This window comes from Polypterus senegalus, chromosome 4, assembly GCF_016835505.1.
Source record: "Polypterus senegalus isolate Bchr_013 chromosome 4, ASM1683550v1, whole genome shotgun sequence".
NCBI classification, from domain to species: domain Eukaryota; kingdom Metazoa; phylum Chordata; class Cladistia; order Polypteriformes; family Polypteridae; genus Polypterus; species Polypterus senegalus.
In genome coordinates, this window is record NC_053157.1 from 2,704,424 (window position 1) to 2,721,517 (window position 17,094).

Below are 17,094 nucleotides of genomic sequence, written 5' to 3' on the forward strand. Positions count from 1 at the left end.
CAAAAAAATCTACTATATATATATATATATATATATATATATATATATATATATATATATATATATATATATATATATAATATATATATTATATATATATATATAATATATATATTATATATATATATATAATATATATATAATATATATAGTGGAACCTCGGTTTACGAACGTTTTGCAAGACGAGCAAAAATTTTTAATACATTTTGACTTGATAAACGATCGATGTCTTGCAATACAAGTAGTATGGATACACTTTGTCTGCTGAGCGTTATGTGATCACAACTGAGCTGATGGTTCTTCTCTTTCTTCTTATCTTGCTCGCCCGCCCAGCGCGTCTCTCTCTCTCTCTCTGGCAATCATCTCCTATTCTCCGTCTGAGTCTGTGTGCCTCACTCATATAGTCACATCTGTTTACTACAGCATTGTGACTGTGTGTGTGTGCGCTGTGAAGTGCGAGTCCCCGTCTTGCTCCCCAAAACACGAAGCTGAGTCTCAGTACTTTAACACCAGCTTTATTCAGCTTGAGACCGCAACAGCGCTGTTATTTATTGTACCGGGATCTTTATAATGTTCCTTGTATGACCCATTGACGACAGGCGCTTATAGCATGTCTGCGATCTTTTTGGATGCGCTTATATGGCGAACTGCTACAGCGCTGGGAGACTGCGATTGCTTTGGGACGCTCTTCCGTGTTGTCCGTTGGTGGAATCCCACATGAGTTTAGAAACTCACACCAGCCATGATTCTTTTTAAAGGTAAAGTGCAGGTTAATTTGTATTATGTATTTTACTTTATATTTTGTATTAATCATTTTTATATGAATAGTTTTGGGTTGTGGAACGAATCATCTGAGTTTCCATTATTTCTTATGGGGAGATTCGCATTGATATACGAGTGCTTTGGACTGCAAGCACATTTCCAGAACGAATTATGCTCGCAAACCGAGGTTCCACTGTAATTAGCTGCAGCAGAGTCGGGAGCAACAAAAAATAGACTACGCTCACACTCGCAACTTGCAGTTCTTGTTGCCGATTGATGCGTATATTTTTTTTTGTTTGTTTTTTTTTTTGCGGTGGGATGTTGGATAAGCGAAGGTAGGATAAGCGAGACTCTACTGTATTTGGATTTATTTACTTACTTACTACAGATTATCATATATCATATATCTATATATCTATATATATATATATATATATACAAACCGGATTCCAAAAAGTTGGGACACTATACAAATCGTGAATAAAAACTGAATGCAATGATGTGGAGGTGCCAACTTCTAATATTTTATTCAGAATAGAACATAAATCACGCAACAAAAGTTTAAACTGAGAAAATGTATCATTTTAAGGGAAAAATATGTTGATTCAGAATTTCATGGTGTCAACAAACCCCAAAAAAGTTGGGACAAGGCCATTTTTCACCACTGTGTGGCATCTCCCCTTCTTCTTACAACACTCAACAGACGTCTGGGGACCGAGGAGACCAGTTTCTCAAGTTTAGAAATAGGAATGCTCTCCCATTCTTGTCTAATACAGGCCTCTAACTCTTCAATCGTCTTGGGCCTTCTTTGTCGCACCTTCCTCTTTATGATGCGCCAAATGTTCTCTATAGGTGAAAGATCTGGACTGCAGACTGGCCATTTCAGTACCCGGATCCTTCTCCTACGCAGCCATGATGTTGTGATTGATGCAGAATGTTGTCTGGCATTATCTTGTTGAAAAATGCAGGGTCTTCCCTGAAAGAGATGACGTCTGGATGGGAGCATATGTTGTTCTAGAACCTGAATATATTTTTCTGCATTGATGGTGCCTTTCCAGACATGCAAGCTGCCCATGCCACACACACTCATGCAACCCCATACCATCAGAGATGCAGGCTTCTGAACTGAGCGTTGATAACAACTTGGGTTGTCCTTGTCCTCTTTGGTCCGGATGACATGGCGTCCCAGATTTCCAAAAGAACTTGAATCGTGACTCGTCTGACCACAGAACAGTCTTCCATTTTGCCACACTCCATTTTAAATGATCCCTGGCCCAGTGACAACGCCTGAGCTTGTGGATCTTGCTTAGAAATGGATTCTTCTTTGCACTGTAGAGTTTGTGGTGCAGTGTCGTTTATAGATATATACGAAATCTTAGCTACCTCTTATATTCCCACCCATAAAAAAGGCCAAATTCTGCAGCAGGATGGTGCTCCATCGCATAGTTCCATCTCTACATCAAAGTTCCTTAACGCGAAGAAGATCAAGATGCTCCAGGATTGGCCAGCCCAGTCTCCAGACATGAACATCATTGAGCATATGTGGGGTAGGATGAAAGAGGAAGCATGGAAGACGAAACCAAAGAATATTGATGAACTCAGGGAGGCATGCAAGACTGTTTTCTTTGCTATTCCTGATGACTTCATCAATAAATTGTATGAATCCTTGCCAAACCGCATGGATGCTGTCCATCAAGCTCATGGAAGTCATACAAGATATTAAATTTGGATCTCACAGCACCACTACTTAATTTGCTGACATATTTTTGGATTTGCAGTAAAGTTGTTCATTTTCTGTACAGGCGACAAAACCTTTGTCTTGCCCAAATTTGACCTTTCTGTTTTGATTAAATGATAAATCTTTTTTCAGTGAAACTAATTTATTTCACTACATTAAACATCATTTGGGAGGGCTTTAGCTTTTCATATGAGCTATTTCTAACACCAGTTGATTAATTAAAAGTCAGGTTAATAGCAGGAGTTTCTACAAAATAGAGAAGCGACAAGACTTTTGTCAGGGACTGTATATCTATATCTTTATATCTATATCTATATCTATCTAGCAGGCTTTGGGCCTTGGCAAATGCCACACGGTTTTATTTCTATTAAATAACGAGACCGTGATTCCACCTCGTAAACAAAGCAGTCAGAACCAGTTATAACCACATGCGTGGTGACCCTGAACATGTCTGAACCTGCATGACAATCAGCAACACTCTTATGACGTTCAGTTGTGAATTGCCATTTAGTTTGGTTGTGTTTTCTGTAGTGTGCCGAAAAAATGCTAAGTTTAAAAGTTGAACAATGTGTCAATTTGAAATTTTTAGTAAAGTTGCACAAAACACCAACAGAATGATTTGATATCATGGGTGAACAACACTCTCCAGGGCTTGGTCGGCGTATCGATATCCAAGTCTACCATAAAGAGAAGACTGCATGAAAGGAAATCCAGAGGGTGCACTGCAAGGTGCCAGCCACTCATAAGCCTCAAGAATAGAAAGGCTAGATTGGACTTTGCTAAAGAACATCTAAAAAAGCCAGCACAGTTCTGGAAAAACATTCTTTGGCCAGATGAAACAAAGATCAACCAATGATGGCAAGAAAAAAGTATGGAGAAGGCATGGAACAGCTCACTATCCAAAGCATAGCACATCATCTGTAAAACAAGGTGAAGTCAGGCAGTGTGATGGCTGCCAGTGGCACTGGGACACGAGTGTTTATTGATGAGGTGACACAGGACAGAAGCAGCCGCATGAATTCTGAGGTGTTCAGAGACGTACTGTCTGCTCAAATCCAGCTAAATGACGTCAGATTGATTGGGCAGCGGGCATTTCATGATACAGATGGACAATGACCCAAAACATGTAGCCAAAGCAACCCAGGAGTTCATTAAAGCAAAGAAGTGGAAAATTCTTGAATGGCCAAGTCAGCCACCTGATCGTAACCCAACTGAGCAGGCATTTCACTTGTTGAAGACTAAACTTGGGACAGAAAGGCTCACAAACAAACAGCAGCTAAAAGTAAAGGCCTGGCAGAGCATTAAAAAGGAGGAAACCCAGCATCTGGTGATGCCCATGAGGTCAAGACTTCAGGCTGGCATTGGTTTTCAACCAAGTATTAGAAATGAACATTTTATTACCAGTTATTTAATTTGTCCAATTACTTTTGAGCCCCTGAAATGAAGGGATTGTGCTAAAAAAATACTTTAGTTGCCTCACATTTTTATGCAATCGTTTTTTTCAACGCACTGAATTAAAGCTGAAAGTCTGCACTTCAATGTCATCTGAGTTGTTTGATTTAAAATTCATTGTGGTGATGTACAGAATCAAAATTAGAAAAAAGTTGTCTCTGTCCAAATATTTATGGACCTAACTGTATATTCTCACACAGTAAATTAATTGATATTGGCAATTAAACACTGAAATATATATTCATTCTGAATCATTAATTACACTATAGCTTTTTGCTGTTAAGATATACATTTACTACATTTATAAAGATGTGTTTTAATAATGTAGCACTTGTTTTTTATCAAAACTTACATTGTATGACACATATAAAAATAAAATAAACAGTACAAATATTTTTAAAAGTCTATTATTTACTAAGCAATTTCAAATTCTTCTGTATTTTTTCATTTTACAATTAAAAGTCTAGGCTGCTGCACTTAAAACAAGCTTGCTGTCCAAACTCAAACGGTGTCCATTTTAATGTAAAGGACAAAATAAAAAGTTCTGAATTCATTAAAGTAGCCTTTCTTGCCGGTTGTCTAATTGTACATGATGACTTCTTCAATTCCTTTTTCTCATTACTTTCTTTAATATTCCAATAGTCCCTCACTGTCTTGTAAAACAGGCCTTGACTTGCTTTATTTACACTACAGGAAAATGAAAAAAGACGCGAGCTGGATTAATTACCATAAAGCTTAGAAAAGCAGGGGAAATATCATATTTTGTAACTGGCCAATTTATTGATCACCAGTCGTGTCTTTTATAGTGAAAATCGGCCAGTCAATCAGAGCATCCCTAATATATGTGTAATAGTCCATTACTAATAATGCCAGTATTGATGTCCTTGCCTTGTCTTACTTACAGATGATAAGTGAAATTTAACTTCTCCCCCACCCCTTCTTTCCTTGCAGAAATCACACATTAGCCCTTGTGCCTTCTACTGGTTTGATCTATGCATTTGGTTGCAATACACATGGGCAACTGGGAAACGGTTGCATAAGTAACTCCAAAGGTCCACAAGCGGTAAAGGGATTCTGGGTTCCCCACAGGAGTCAGCGGCAGTCAGGTACTTGCTTGTATTTAATCTGGCTAATAGTAAATAGAAAAACAAATTGTAATTCTCTATATATAAAAGCCAAACGGACTCACTCATCACGAAATCTCCCGAACTACAAGGACTTGGGTCTTGAAGTTTGGAATGTAGGTTACCCATGGCCCATAGCTGCTCGCTAAAAAACGGTTTTAAAAGTTTTGTGGTCCAAGCGTGAAATTTCTTATAGTCTTTTTAGACCCGTTTATATGTCTGTCCGCTTTTCACGAGAGAACTACTTAACCGATTTAGATTGGGTTTTTTTCTGTAATTTGTTTGAACATTCCTTTGATTTTTGCGATTTTCTCATCGCGCTAAGGATGATAGTTTGTTTGTGGTACCAACTTAATAGTGCGAATCTGAGAGAGTCTTATCGAGCTGCCGGGCCCTCCTTACGCACGCGTCTGCCTCGGGGCCTAACCTTAACTCCACTTAGTTAGCAAACGAGAGAACTACTTCACGGGTTTAGATCTTTTTTTTTTTTTTCCTTTAATTTGCTTGAACATTCCTGCTGATTTTGCGACCTCTGTCATTGCGCTATGAATAAGAAGTGCTTGAAAAAGTTATGTATTCACGCTAATCTGAGACCGAGGCTGCAAGCCGAGGGGAAGGGCAAGAGTAACGTCAGGGTGGTAGAGAGCTTGGCAGGGCCCTCCTCACTGTCCTGTTTCACTAATATGCGGGGGATGGCTAGTATATAAATATATACATGGCAGCAGCATACAGCACATCACCTCCTTATGCAGCCCCGATTTAAGAAAATGTAGGAAGGATTTGTTGTGGTATCCGATGTGATGATTTGAGTGCACTCCTATAGCGAGAGTTGTGCGAGGTCTCCTAAAGGCTCCACAAGCCTGGCCAGTCCTTCCCAGCCAGCCCAGAATTGGGCTCAACCAAAGCAGCTTTGGGGTACTTAGGCCTAAAATGAAGACCTGATTTTCAAAGCTCCAGACAATCTCTTTGATGGCCAAAAATGTTTAAAATACACCAAAAGAACCGTGAAAACCTTTGGCAGAGAAGAGATATCCAGAAATGGAAATGTGTGAGGTAAAAGAGAGATTCACACAGCATTGCTGATTTCTATTTCATTAAGTGCTTAAAAGGACAAGAGCTAAGATACGTTTGGGAATGCTGAGCCTTTTTGATGAATTGTTTAAATTTGCAAACATGCATTGACACCAGAAAATGACCCAGTTTACTTGGTATAATTTAAATTGTGCTGTACCATGAATGTCAGTCCGTAAGTTTCACATATTTTATTAAAGAGTTACTGGTCTACAATAGATAGAATTTTATTTGTCCCTGGAGGAAGTTGAGCTTTTTACTGAAGCTCTTTAAATAAATAAATAAATAACACACACATGCTATAGTCTAAACAAAACCAGAACGACTGAAAATAAAGCAAAATTTAAAAAGAAATAAAGTAAAACCTCAGATTTGGCAGTCATAGTCATAATGAGGCACTATACAGGTGTGTTGCCATTTGTATAAAGCAGCCCTCGTCACATTTCTTCACACACGTCTGCTGAATGATTCTTTGTCCGAATGTCCTCAGTGTTTGTGTCAGACAAAGGACGTGCAGCATTGTTCATGATGGCACTCAGTTTTGCTTAAATTCTTTCCTTTGTTTCTATTTCTAGGGGCTCCAGAGAGTGTGTCATTTATGAGTCCACCCTTCTAATTAGCTTGTTGATTTGGTGGGCCTCTCTTGAAGTGATGTTAACCAGCGCAACACACCACAGTGTAGAAAATTGCACAGGCCATTACAGAGTTGTTGAAGAGTAATAAGTAATTAGTAATAAAGCTAAAGACATTATTGTATTTTCTTTCTGTAACAGACGTTTATTCTCATATTAAACGTGTGTTTTGCTTGTAATTTGCTGTTACCACAGCACTGACTGTAGGACTCAGGGGTTCTTGTGCTTACTGACCCCATCTGTAGCTACTGTTTTTCTCTCAGGCTTCGTCTTCATTCTTGGCCTTTGACTTTAACTTGTTCACTCAGCCTTGTAGATCAGGGGCTCCAGTCAGCTCTGTTAACATCAAAATATTATTGATCTGACCCGAATCCTCATACAGTATCTTCATCCTCAAGAGCACGTATCCTAATACTGTCGTAAATTTGTACTATATTGAAAACAGTAATTTAGATTTAGAATGTATTCAGACCAGTTGACTTTCTGCACACTCTTTTGTGTTGCAGATTTCATTTTAAACAGATTACATTTGCCGTTTTTGTCTGTCAACCTACAATCAATAACCCGTAATCACAACAGGAAAACACGCTTTCAGAAAGGTTTACAAATTTTATTGAAATCTCTCATTTTACAAAATGTTCATGCTGATATTCTAATAATTACACACACATTTTACATGCAGTATCCTCAGTTGAGCATTCAAGGCTAATCCTGACTAAATATTTTAGAGGGAATGGTTACAAGCCATTAATTCTGAATAATGTAGCCTCATTTTATTTGTGATTTTAATTTTTTTTCTTTGTTTTTTGCCAAGCAGATACTGATTACTATGTAATCCAGAGAATTCGTTGTGGGGGAGACCACAATATTATATTGTGTTCCACAAAAGAGGTAAGAAAACAGGGAGATTTATAATGAAACACTGAAAAACTTGTAATGAATTATGAAACAGGTTTAAAGGCCCATTCTGTTGTGAATAAGGAGTCAGGTTACAGATAATTGAATACAGTACAATCCCTCTTAACCGGCCACCTCAGGTCTGGACCCATGGCTGGTCGCCATTTTGGCCGGTTAATCCGTTGCATACCTATTTTCATGTAGAAAAATATTTCTAAGGTATGTACTGTACCTCTTCGACGTTCCTGAAGAAACCATATCCACATGTCTTCATTCACGATTTTGCACACAGGTTTTTTTCTCGTACAGTGACTGGACAGTGTGGTGTAGCAGGTCCACAGCTCAAGTCAATAAGGCCACTTTTTAAATAAATAATCATTGCACTCGCGGCTTACCGAGTATGTGTGGCCGATCGGTTCCCGGGGAATTCATAATGCGGGCAATCCTAATTTAAGTGCACAGGTGAGGAGTCATCTGCATCCGTAATTGTTCCCGGGAACTGCTAATTGCCACATCTGATCCACGCCCCCGTGATAAATAGAAGTGCGAGGCGGCCAGGGGGAGAACAGGAAAGAACGGGAGGTTAATGGAGAGGCAAGCAGATAGAGGAAAGCCGGTGCAGGAGAGACCGCAGATTTGATGGAGCAGTGGCAGGCAGCTGGGAGGTGAACCCCAGAAGATGAGTGTTTGGCCAACACTCAGTGGGGCTGAAGAAAGCAGTCACTCCAGTTGAGCAAACACGGAGCTGGAGTGACCGGTATTGAAGACGACTGGCTGTCGAAAGGCAGCAGCAGTCGTGGAGGCTTTGGGCTGGTTTAGCCCCAGCGTGAGCACCCTGGCTGCTGGGGAAAGAACCCACGTCTCGGTCCGGATGGAGCCCGACGTAGCCAGGGATTGGAAGGCTACTGGACCAGTGTGGAGGTAGGGCGACTCCCCGTTGCGATGCCCGATGGGAGAAGCAGGGGAGCCGCTAAGTAGAAAGAAGGCACCGTGGAAAATTCATTAAGGAATATGTAAACGGAAATCACTCTGAGCATAGGAGCCCTCTTACCTTCCAGGAAAGAAGGAAGTGCATACATAGAATATAAAGAAGAACTCAGGATTAAAACAATTTTTTTTTATTTTAACAGGCCGGTTAATGCAAGGCCAGTTAAGAGGGCTTGTACTGTAATTGTTATAATACTCCATACTTGAAAAGATTAGGTTAACCATAATCTTTTAAGATTATGAGATTAAGATTATGTTAAGATTACCCAAACATTTTACATGCATATGAGATTAGCATGCACTTTATTCTCAACATTTCCACAATAATCTCATTGGATCGGGGAACACTTACTACGAAGCATTTAATGTGCTACATTAGTTATAATGGGGATTTGAGAAAATCTAGTAAATGAAACATTGATTTCAAAATGAAGTTTAAGACTTTCTACTTTAATGACAAAACAAACTACGAGAATAAAGTCGACATGGTGACTTTAATCTCCACATAAACGTTGCAATTAAAGTGGCAATGTCGAGAATACACTCAGCATGTTGACTTTATTCTCGACATGCACCTTTTTTTTCTCACTGTGTCCATAATTTTTTTTTTCTTCTCCGTTGCCCTAATACGCTTCTGTAGAAATGAGAGTGTTGTCAGAATGTTCCTATATTACATCTGGCCTTTTATGGTTTTTAAAGCATTAATCTTATTTTGGACACTACCTACAAGATGTCAACTTTTTGCTGCTGGAAAATCAACATGATTGCACGCATATGGTGGTCTTTTTCTTTCCTTTGTAGTAAATGTTTCTTTCTGTTTGTTTCTTTATTTTTTCCAGAATTCTGCTGCGCCCGATGATTTTCGTGTTGTCAGCTTTACAAGAAGTGTTTCACTTATAAATTATGAGAATTTAAATTTATGGCAAAAAATGCTTTCTAAGAATAGCAACTCCAGTGTAACCAAGTGAGTTTTTTTACCTTTGAAGTCTTTCAGTACCAAGTATTCGACTGTTTAACGTTGGTCATATTGCTGTTTAGCTGTAGTTTCTGCTTTAAGCCAGTTGGTGTATCATTTGAGATCAGGGCTGTGAATGGCACATGACGTCAGTGCAGCTCTTCCTGATTCTAATGTAGTGCCTTTGGATGAGAAGTAAAGTCATTGCTGTGTAATGCCTGTGAAGAAGTCATTTATTTTTGGTAGTTCCTTTTGCCCATCAGTAAGAACAATGGTACAGTAGGTAAACTTATCATTGGAGTTCACCGATTTATTTATTTTTGCTTAGAGTGACCATTAAAAAGTAAACTACACTGTTTAATGGACTCTTTACTAGGGTTGCCAGATTAGAATCTCTCTCCATCCATCCATTCATCCACACACATGCACACCCACCCATACACCAAGCACACATTAGGGGCAATTTAGGATTGCCAATGCACTTAACCTGCATGTCTTTGGACTGTGGGAGGAAATCCACGCAGACACGGGGAGAACATACAGACTCCATGCATGGAGGACCCGGGATGTGAACCCAGGTCTCCTAACTGCAAGGCAGCAGCGCTACCCACTGCTCCACTGTGCCGCCCATCTTCTCTATATTACTCTATACATAAATTTATACATGCCCCCTACACACCCAGACCAATATATTATATAAAAGTAGAGACATAAGTTAAAACTATAAAGCAAGGATTTTAATGGGTTATGAGGAAAACAAAAGTTAAATCATTTGAAAATTATTTACTGCAAGTGCAATTGCATACACCACAGTTTTCTTCAAAACAGCTTCTGCCTTGTTTGATAAATGTCCATTTGCTGGAATATTCATCATGAAATTTACACTTACGTTTTGGTATCTTGGCATGGATGGATTACTTTTCAAGTTAGAAACAAAGTGGGCCGTGGCAAGTAGTAACCACACACTCTGTTGACGCTGAACTTTGCAATGCTGATACAGAACTGCACAGCAGCGCGGCCGGAGAGCCTAATGATACCAAACATAGCAACAAGTTGCAAGCAGGCAATAAACACTCGTTTCCTCTTTTACATTTGGGTTATTTTCATCAAGAGAATCTGAGAAAAGGAAAGCATAATTACTTATAAAGTTACAACTAAGTACCGTAAGGAGGTAGTAAAAAGGTCAGTATGGGACAGGGGACAAAATGATCAAATATGGGACATGTCCTGTATTTAAGGGACGTGTGGCAACCCTACTCTTTACTTACCTGGGACCCTTGACATAAATTGACCAAAGCCAACTGGAGTTCATGCAGTTCTTCTTCTTTTTTTTTTTTTTTTTTATTATTATTTAATTTTATTACAATCCATACATAGCAATCAAGTTTTTACAAAAGAAAGAATTATGTTAAGAACAGATCGATCCCCACCCCTGAGAGAGAGAGCAAGCCAAACGGTGTAAAATTTAAGGCTTGTAAACATACCTAAATTAATAAATTCTCTGTGCTGTATAAACTTATTTTAAAATATTACTGATTATATCCTGCCATGTTTTGAAAAAAGTCTGTACAGATCCTCTGAGTATTTGATTTTTTCCAATTTCAAATAGTATAACACATCGGTTTCCCACTGACTTAAAAGAGCAGAGTTTGGGTTCTTCCAGTTTAGCAGAATAAGTCTGCGTGCCAAGAGTGTAGTGAATGCAATCACAGTTTGTTTGTCCTTCTCCACTTTAAGCCCCTCTGGAAGACCCCCAAACACAGCTGTTAATGGGTTAAGAGGGATTGTGAGTCCAAGGCTGTCTGAGAGGTAATTAAAAAGTTTTGTCCAGAATAATGTTAATTTGGTGCAGGCCCAGAACATGTGACCTAGTGAGGCTGGGGCTTGATTGCAACGTTCGCAGGTTGGATCATGCCCTGGAAACATTTTGGAGAGTTTTAGTCGAGTTCAGTGCAGTTCTTTAATACCCAAGACTGTGTGAAGCTGTGCTAGCTGAAAGATATCATAATTAATGATGCTCTGGTTTATCAACAGCAGGCTGGAAGCTGGTGGATTTTGCTAAGAATATACAATCAGCAAATCGGTATGCAGCTTACAAAACACAAGAAATTTTCATGATTTGGAGTGGGTGGGGGGTCTGCCAGTAAAGCAAATGAAACGTCTGAAACATGTAGAAGTATTTGACTTGTGTACAGATTTTTAGTTTGAGTCAGCTGGAAAGAAAAAAAAAAGTCTTCTGAACACGATAAAACTCTCTATATACACTCACCGGCCACTTTATTTGGTACACCTTGCTAGTACCAGGTTGGACCCCTTTAGCCTTCAGAGCTGCCGTAATTCTTCATGGCACTGATTCAACATGGTGGTGCAAACCTTCCTCAGGGATTGTGGTCCACATTGACATGGCAGCATCACACAGTTGCTGCAGATTTGTCAGCTGCACATCCGTGATATGAATGTCCTGTTCCACAACATCCCAAAGGTGCTTTATTGGATTGAGATCTTGTGACTGTGGAGGCCATTTGAATCCAGTGAGCTCATCGTCATGTTCAAGAAACCAGTTTGCGACTATGTGAGCTTTGTGACATGGTGTGTTATCCTGTTGGAAGATGGAGACACTGCCGTCATAAAGGATTGGACATTGTCGGCGACAATACTCAGGTAGGCTGAGGCATTTAAACGATGCTCAGTTGGTACTAAGGGGTCCAAAGTGTCCCAAGAAAATTTCACCTACACCATTATACCACCACCAGCAGCCTGAATCGTTGATACAAGACATGATAGATCCCTGTTTTCATGTTGTTGACCCTACCATCTGAGTGTCACAGCACTCATCAGACCAGGTGACGTTTTTCCAATCTTCTGTTGTCCAAAGTTGGTGAGCCTGTGTGAATGGTAGCCATAGTTGCCTGTTCTTAGCTTACAGGAGTGGCACCCACTGTGGTCCCACTGCTGCTGTAGCCCACCTGCTTCAAGGTCTGACATGTTGTGTGTTCAGAGCTGCTCTTCAGCACACCTCCGTGGTAACGAGTGCTTATTTGAGTTACTGTTGCCTTTCTGTCAGCTCAAACCAGTCTGGCCATTCTTCTCTGACCCCTGGCGTCAACAGGGCATTGAACCGCCGCTCACTGATATTTTCCCTTTTTTGGACCATTCTATGTAAACCCTAGAGATGGATGTGTATGAAAATCCCAGTAGATGAGCAGTTTCTGGTCTGGCACCAATAACCACGCCACCACGTTCAAAGTCACTTCAGTCCCCTTTCGTCATCATTCTGATGCTCGGTTTGAACTTCAGCAGGTCATCTTGACGATGTCTTCAGGCTGAAATGCGTTGAGTTGCTGCCATGTGATTGGCTGATTAGATATTTGTGTTAACCAGCAGTTAAACCTAATAAAGTGGCCACTGAGTGTATATGTGTGTGTGTTTTATACTGTCACTATTGTCACATTTACAGAGTACTTTAAAATTCTTAGTTCCATATTTCAATCAACATGCATCACATCTCGACTCTCTGGCAACATCATCTGTGAGTAGAACTTCCTTACTTCAAAATTTCTGTCTTCCTCATCTGAAAAAAATCTTAGATGAATATCTGCTGTTTACATGTGCAACAAGTAGGTTCTAAAATCTTATTATCACATTTTAAAACCAGTAGTCTACAAAAGGGGAAACATTAAAACAGTAATGGCTCAAGTTAGATGTTGATGTCTGCCAAATGTATCCCCCTGAACAACAAGATAAAAACAATGTGACATTAAAATGGAGTGGAGGGCAGCCAACAAGGATCTCTGAACTATGTTGCTCCTCATTTTGTTGACGCCTCAGCAGTGGCATTCATGAATGATTTGAATGGGTGTCGTCCTCCACATGTTCTGCGTTTTTTTTTTTTTTTGTCCCAGTCCAGACACATGCAAGTTTGGTGAACTGGTAATGCTAAACTGTACCCTGTTTCTGTGTGTTTTTTGTCTTCTGGTGGACTGCCACCCCGTCCAGAGATGGTCTCAGGCTTGTGCCCCTTGCTGGCTGAGATAGGCTGCTCAGGATAATGCTGGTGTAGAAAATGGATGTGACAGTGGATATGTTATGGGTACTTTGCTTTTCCTTTGAACAGTTTTGTCAGCTTTGACTTGTTACTGTTTGATGCTATCAGTGTGCAGGGTGGTGATGTTTTTATACACATGACTATAATACTACGACTGCTGTTCTTTTATTTTTTGTTTGTTTTTGCCTTTTAGTGACATAATTCCTCTGCTATCTTCCGCTGCATGTTGGAATGCAAGTTTTCTTGACTGTAGGTAAGTATTATTATTTACAGTGTATATAGAAAAGAATCAAAAATAGTCACATTTTGTTGTTTCACATCAGAAGTGAACACGCACACACACACACACACACGCACACAAACAATATTTATCCAGCTGCATTTACTCAAGCCCTGTGGTGGCTGGCGCCCTGCCCGGGGATTTGTTCCTGCCTGGCGCTCTGTGTTGGCTGGGGTTTTGGCTCCAGCAGACCCCTGTGACCCTGTGTTAGGATATAGCGGGTTGGATAATGGATGGATGGACGGATGTATTTACTCAATGCAACTTAAAAACAGCCAAGTGAAAGATATAATAGCAACAGGTCAGAAAAAAAATATAAAAACTGGGATGTTTGAGATGGTTAAAAGATCACCCCCTCCTAAAATAATCAGGTGTAACTAATCACCATCACTGCACAGGATGTAACATCAGTAGGGAATATTATCTCTTCTCTGGAAGATGTTTTTCTCAAAATGCTGTGTCTGCAAGGCCTGCTGGATTGTGTCAAGAGCCCTCTGATCCCTCTCATGGATTCTTTATTCTTTAGCCATCTGGAATAAAGAGAGCCTGATCTGTCAGGTGCGGTGATGGCTTTTTATGGCCCAGGCTGTCAGCACAGTTTAGTTCCCCATGAGCTTCCACCCCACCCTAACATCTTAGATCACAGTGTCACACTTCTGTTGAGACACAAGTCACTTTACTTATCATCTCAAAAGATCAGCCACCGCACTGCACTGATCTGAGGAACTTACACTAAACAGGTTTATTTAAATGTGTATCTGCATTGTGTGGTTTGGCCTGTTTGTGCTCACCGGCCCCGAGCTCTGTCATTTCATCTCTCTGTTCTTTTATAAGGGGTGGAGGATGATGATGATGATGATAAAGATAAAGTGAACTTTGATTTTAACTTTGAAAATCTTTCTTTCTTTCGATTGGCTGGAGCATCAGTATCTGTGGTGGGAACTGAAGGGATTTGGACCCCACCCCCTCTTCTTTTATCTTTACAGTGATGTTTCTTCTTATTGAGCTCCCTTTATTCATCTCTTCTTTCTTGCTTTACTCATCCCTTCTTTCTTGCTTTCATTCTTTTTTTCTATATCCTGTCTTTCTTTACTCATCCCTGCTTTCTTTCTTTCCTTCTTTACTCATCCTTGCTTTCCTGCTTTCTTGCTTTACTTGTCCCTCCTTGTTTTCTTGCTTTACTTGTCCCTTCTTTCTTTCTTTCTATATCCCTTCTTTCTTGCTTTCTTTCTATATCCCTTTCTTTCTTTCTTTCCTTACTTATCCCTGCTTTCTTGCTTTACTTGTCTCTCTTTCTTTCTATATCCCTCTTTTCTTTCTTTACTCATCCCTTCTTTCTTTCCCCATCCCTTCTTTCTCCTTCTTTCTTTACTCATCCATTATTTCTCCTTCTTTCTTTCCTCATCCCTTCTTTCCTGGTTTACGTGTCCCTTCTTTCTTGCTTTCTTGCTTTACTCATCCTTTCTTTCTTTCTTTTAACTTGCTTTTTCCATGATTTATCTCAGTAGCAATGATGAGCATTTCAGAACCAATCCCAAGAACCCAGGAATCGATTTAAACTCGGTCAGGTTGCTGTTTGAGATGTTGGCAAAGCCCACCTTCTGCAAGTTACTTGAGCAGGTAATCGATTCATGATTGTCTAAAGCTACTTTTTAATACATTTTTATTATTCTTGTAAGAGCCATTTGCTAGTTACTTAAGTTATCTGAATTTTTTTTCTAAATATTAGTGCATAGTCTATGGGAGGTTCCTATAACCCCCATAAGTTGAATTGAATTGGTATATTCTAGCATTTTCTAGCCACTCTGACTAAACATTATTCTCAGTTAGTGATCAGCCTTGCCATGTGTAAGGCATAGAGGGCATGTGGTTTTAAACCGGGCCTTTCGTGCATTAAGAATCAAGTAACATGAAAGACAGTATACTTTATTGAATGTACAGCATCTTTAAATATAAAAACAACTAAAGTTTGACAAGAAAAGCTGAATTTATAGAAGATATATTTTTACATTTTTTTTTGCCTTTTATTCTACGTGTGTAACAACTTTTTTCTTTATTCTTGTGTTGATTGTCTGCTTTGAATTTTCACTAAATATTTTAAAACAAACTTTTGGACCAAGAGATTTCTTTCGGCACACGTGCTTGAACTCTCCATTTATAATGTATTTTAAATGAAGAATGGTATCTAAAGCAAGGCATTAGCAGCTTGGCTGCTTCGACAGAGGCAGAGAGGAAATTTTTTTTCGTTCACTGGGGCTGCCTGTTGTCATCTGCGTGTTATGAAGTTGCACCCCGGGCTGCGTAAAGTGTAACAATTTGATTGTCAGGTTGGAGTTAAAGGAAGAGTTACACTTGCTGGCCACTTTATTAGGTACACCAGTTCAACGGCTTGTTAATGCAAATATCTAATCAGCCAACATCTGTCTGCGGGCCGAGGGGAGGGGGAAGTGTGATGTCAGGAATGGGGATGGATATTTTATTGTTGCTATGTGTTTTTAATCGGGTTTTTTGACATAGAAGAGTTTTTCTTTAGCATTTGTTTAGCTTACTGTGTAATTACATGGGGTTAGCAATGACTTGAGTTCAGTGGAGCCATTGACCTATTCATCATCTTCAATATTTACAGTCACTATTGTCATGTACTGTATACAGAGTACAGTCTGAGCACATAACATAGGAGCCATGGAGCACATAAATACACTGACTAATAGTGGTAAGCAAGGCGGAGGCTTCGGGTTTGGGTTTGGTGCCTGGTGAAGTGTTTGTAATAATAATTTTTTTTTCTTCTAGCTGTTTTAAACAACATTTGATTTTTTTTTTCCTCTTTAGACAACAAAGAGTTTTGAGAGTCTCTTGATTCCTCAGCTGCCATCTTCTCCACCAGATGTTGAGGCCATGCGGATCTATTTGATTCTTTGCGAGTGCCCTGTGCTTCATGACTCCAAGTATTACATTACGTTAACTATCCCCTTAGCCATGGCAATACTACGATTGGACGCAAATCCTAGCAAAGTACTTGGTAAGGCCTCTCTTCCTTCATGCATACTTTGTTTTAAATAGTTAGATTCACGGATCTTCCCATCCATTGCCCATAGCCATTAGGTCACTTGTAGTCAGCTGGCATGTTTCTTAGCTTGGCTCTGTTCATACT

The 17,094-nt window shown here is 39.7% G+C and overlaps 1 protein-coding gene across 4 annotated transcripts in view; it reads left to right on the forward strand.

Annotated features, from left to right (window-relative positions):
- Positions 1-17,094, forward strand: part of LOC120527090 (probable E3 ubiquitin-protein ligase HERC3) — a 101,120-nt gene that overhangs the window by 40,672 nt on the left and 43,354 nt on the right. For 3 of the 4 annotated variants that reach the window (XM_039750157.1, XM_039750160.1, XM_039750158.1), the window contains exons 8-13: positions 4,904-5,058; positions 7,597-7,670; positions 9,503-9,627; positions 13,857-13,916; positions 15,449-15,563; positions 16,773-16,962. In XM_039750157.1, the coding sequence (XP_039606091.1) occupies positions 4,904-5,058; positions 7,597-7,670; positions 9,503-9,627; positions 13,857-13,916; positions 15,449-15,563; positions 16,773-16,962 (719 nt within the window). The remainder of the gene's footprint in view (positions 1-4,903; positions 5,059-7,596; positions 7,671-9,502; positions 9,628-13,856; positions 13,917-15,448; positions 15,564-16,772; positions 16,963-17,094) is intronic. The other variant, XM_039750159.1, reaches the window with a different exon arrangement.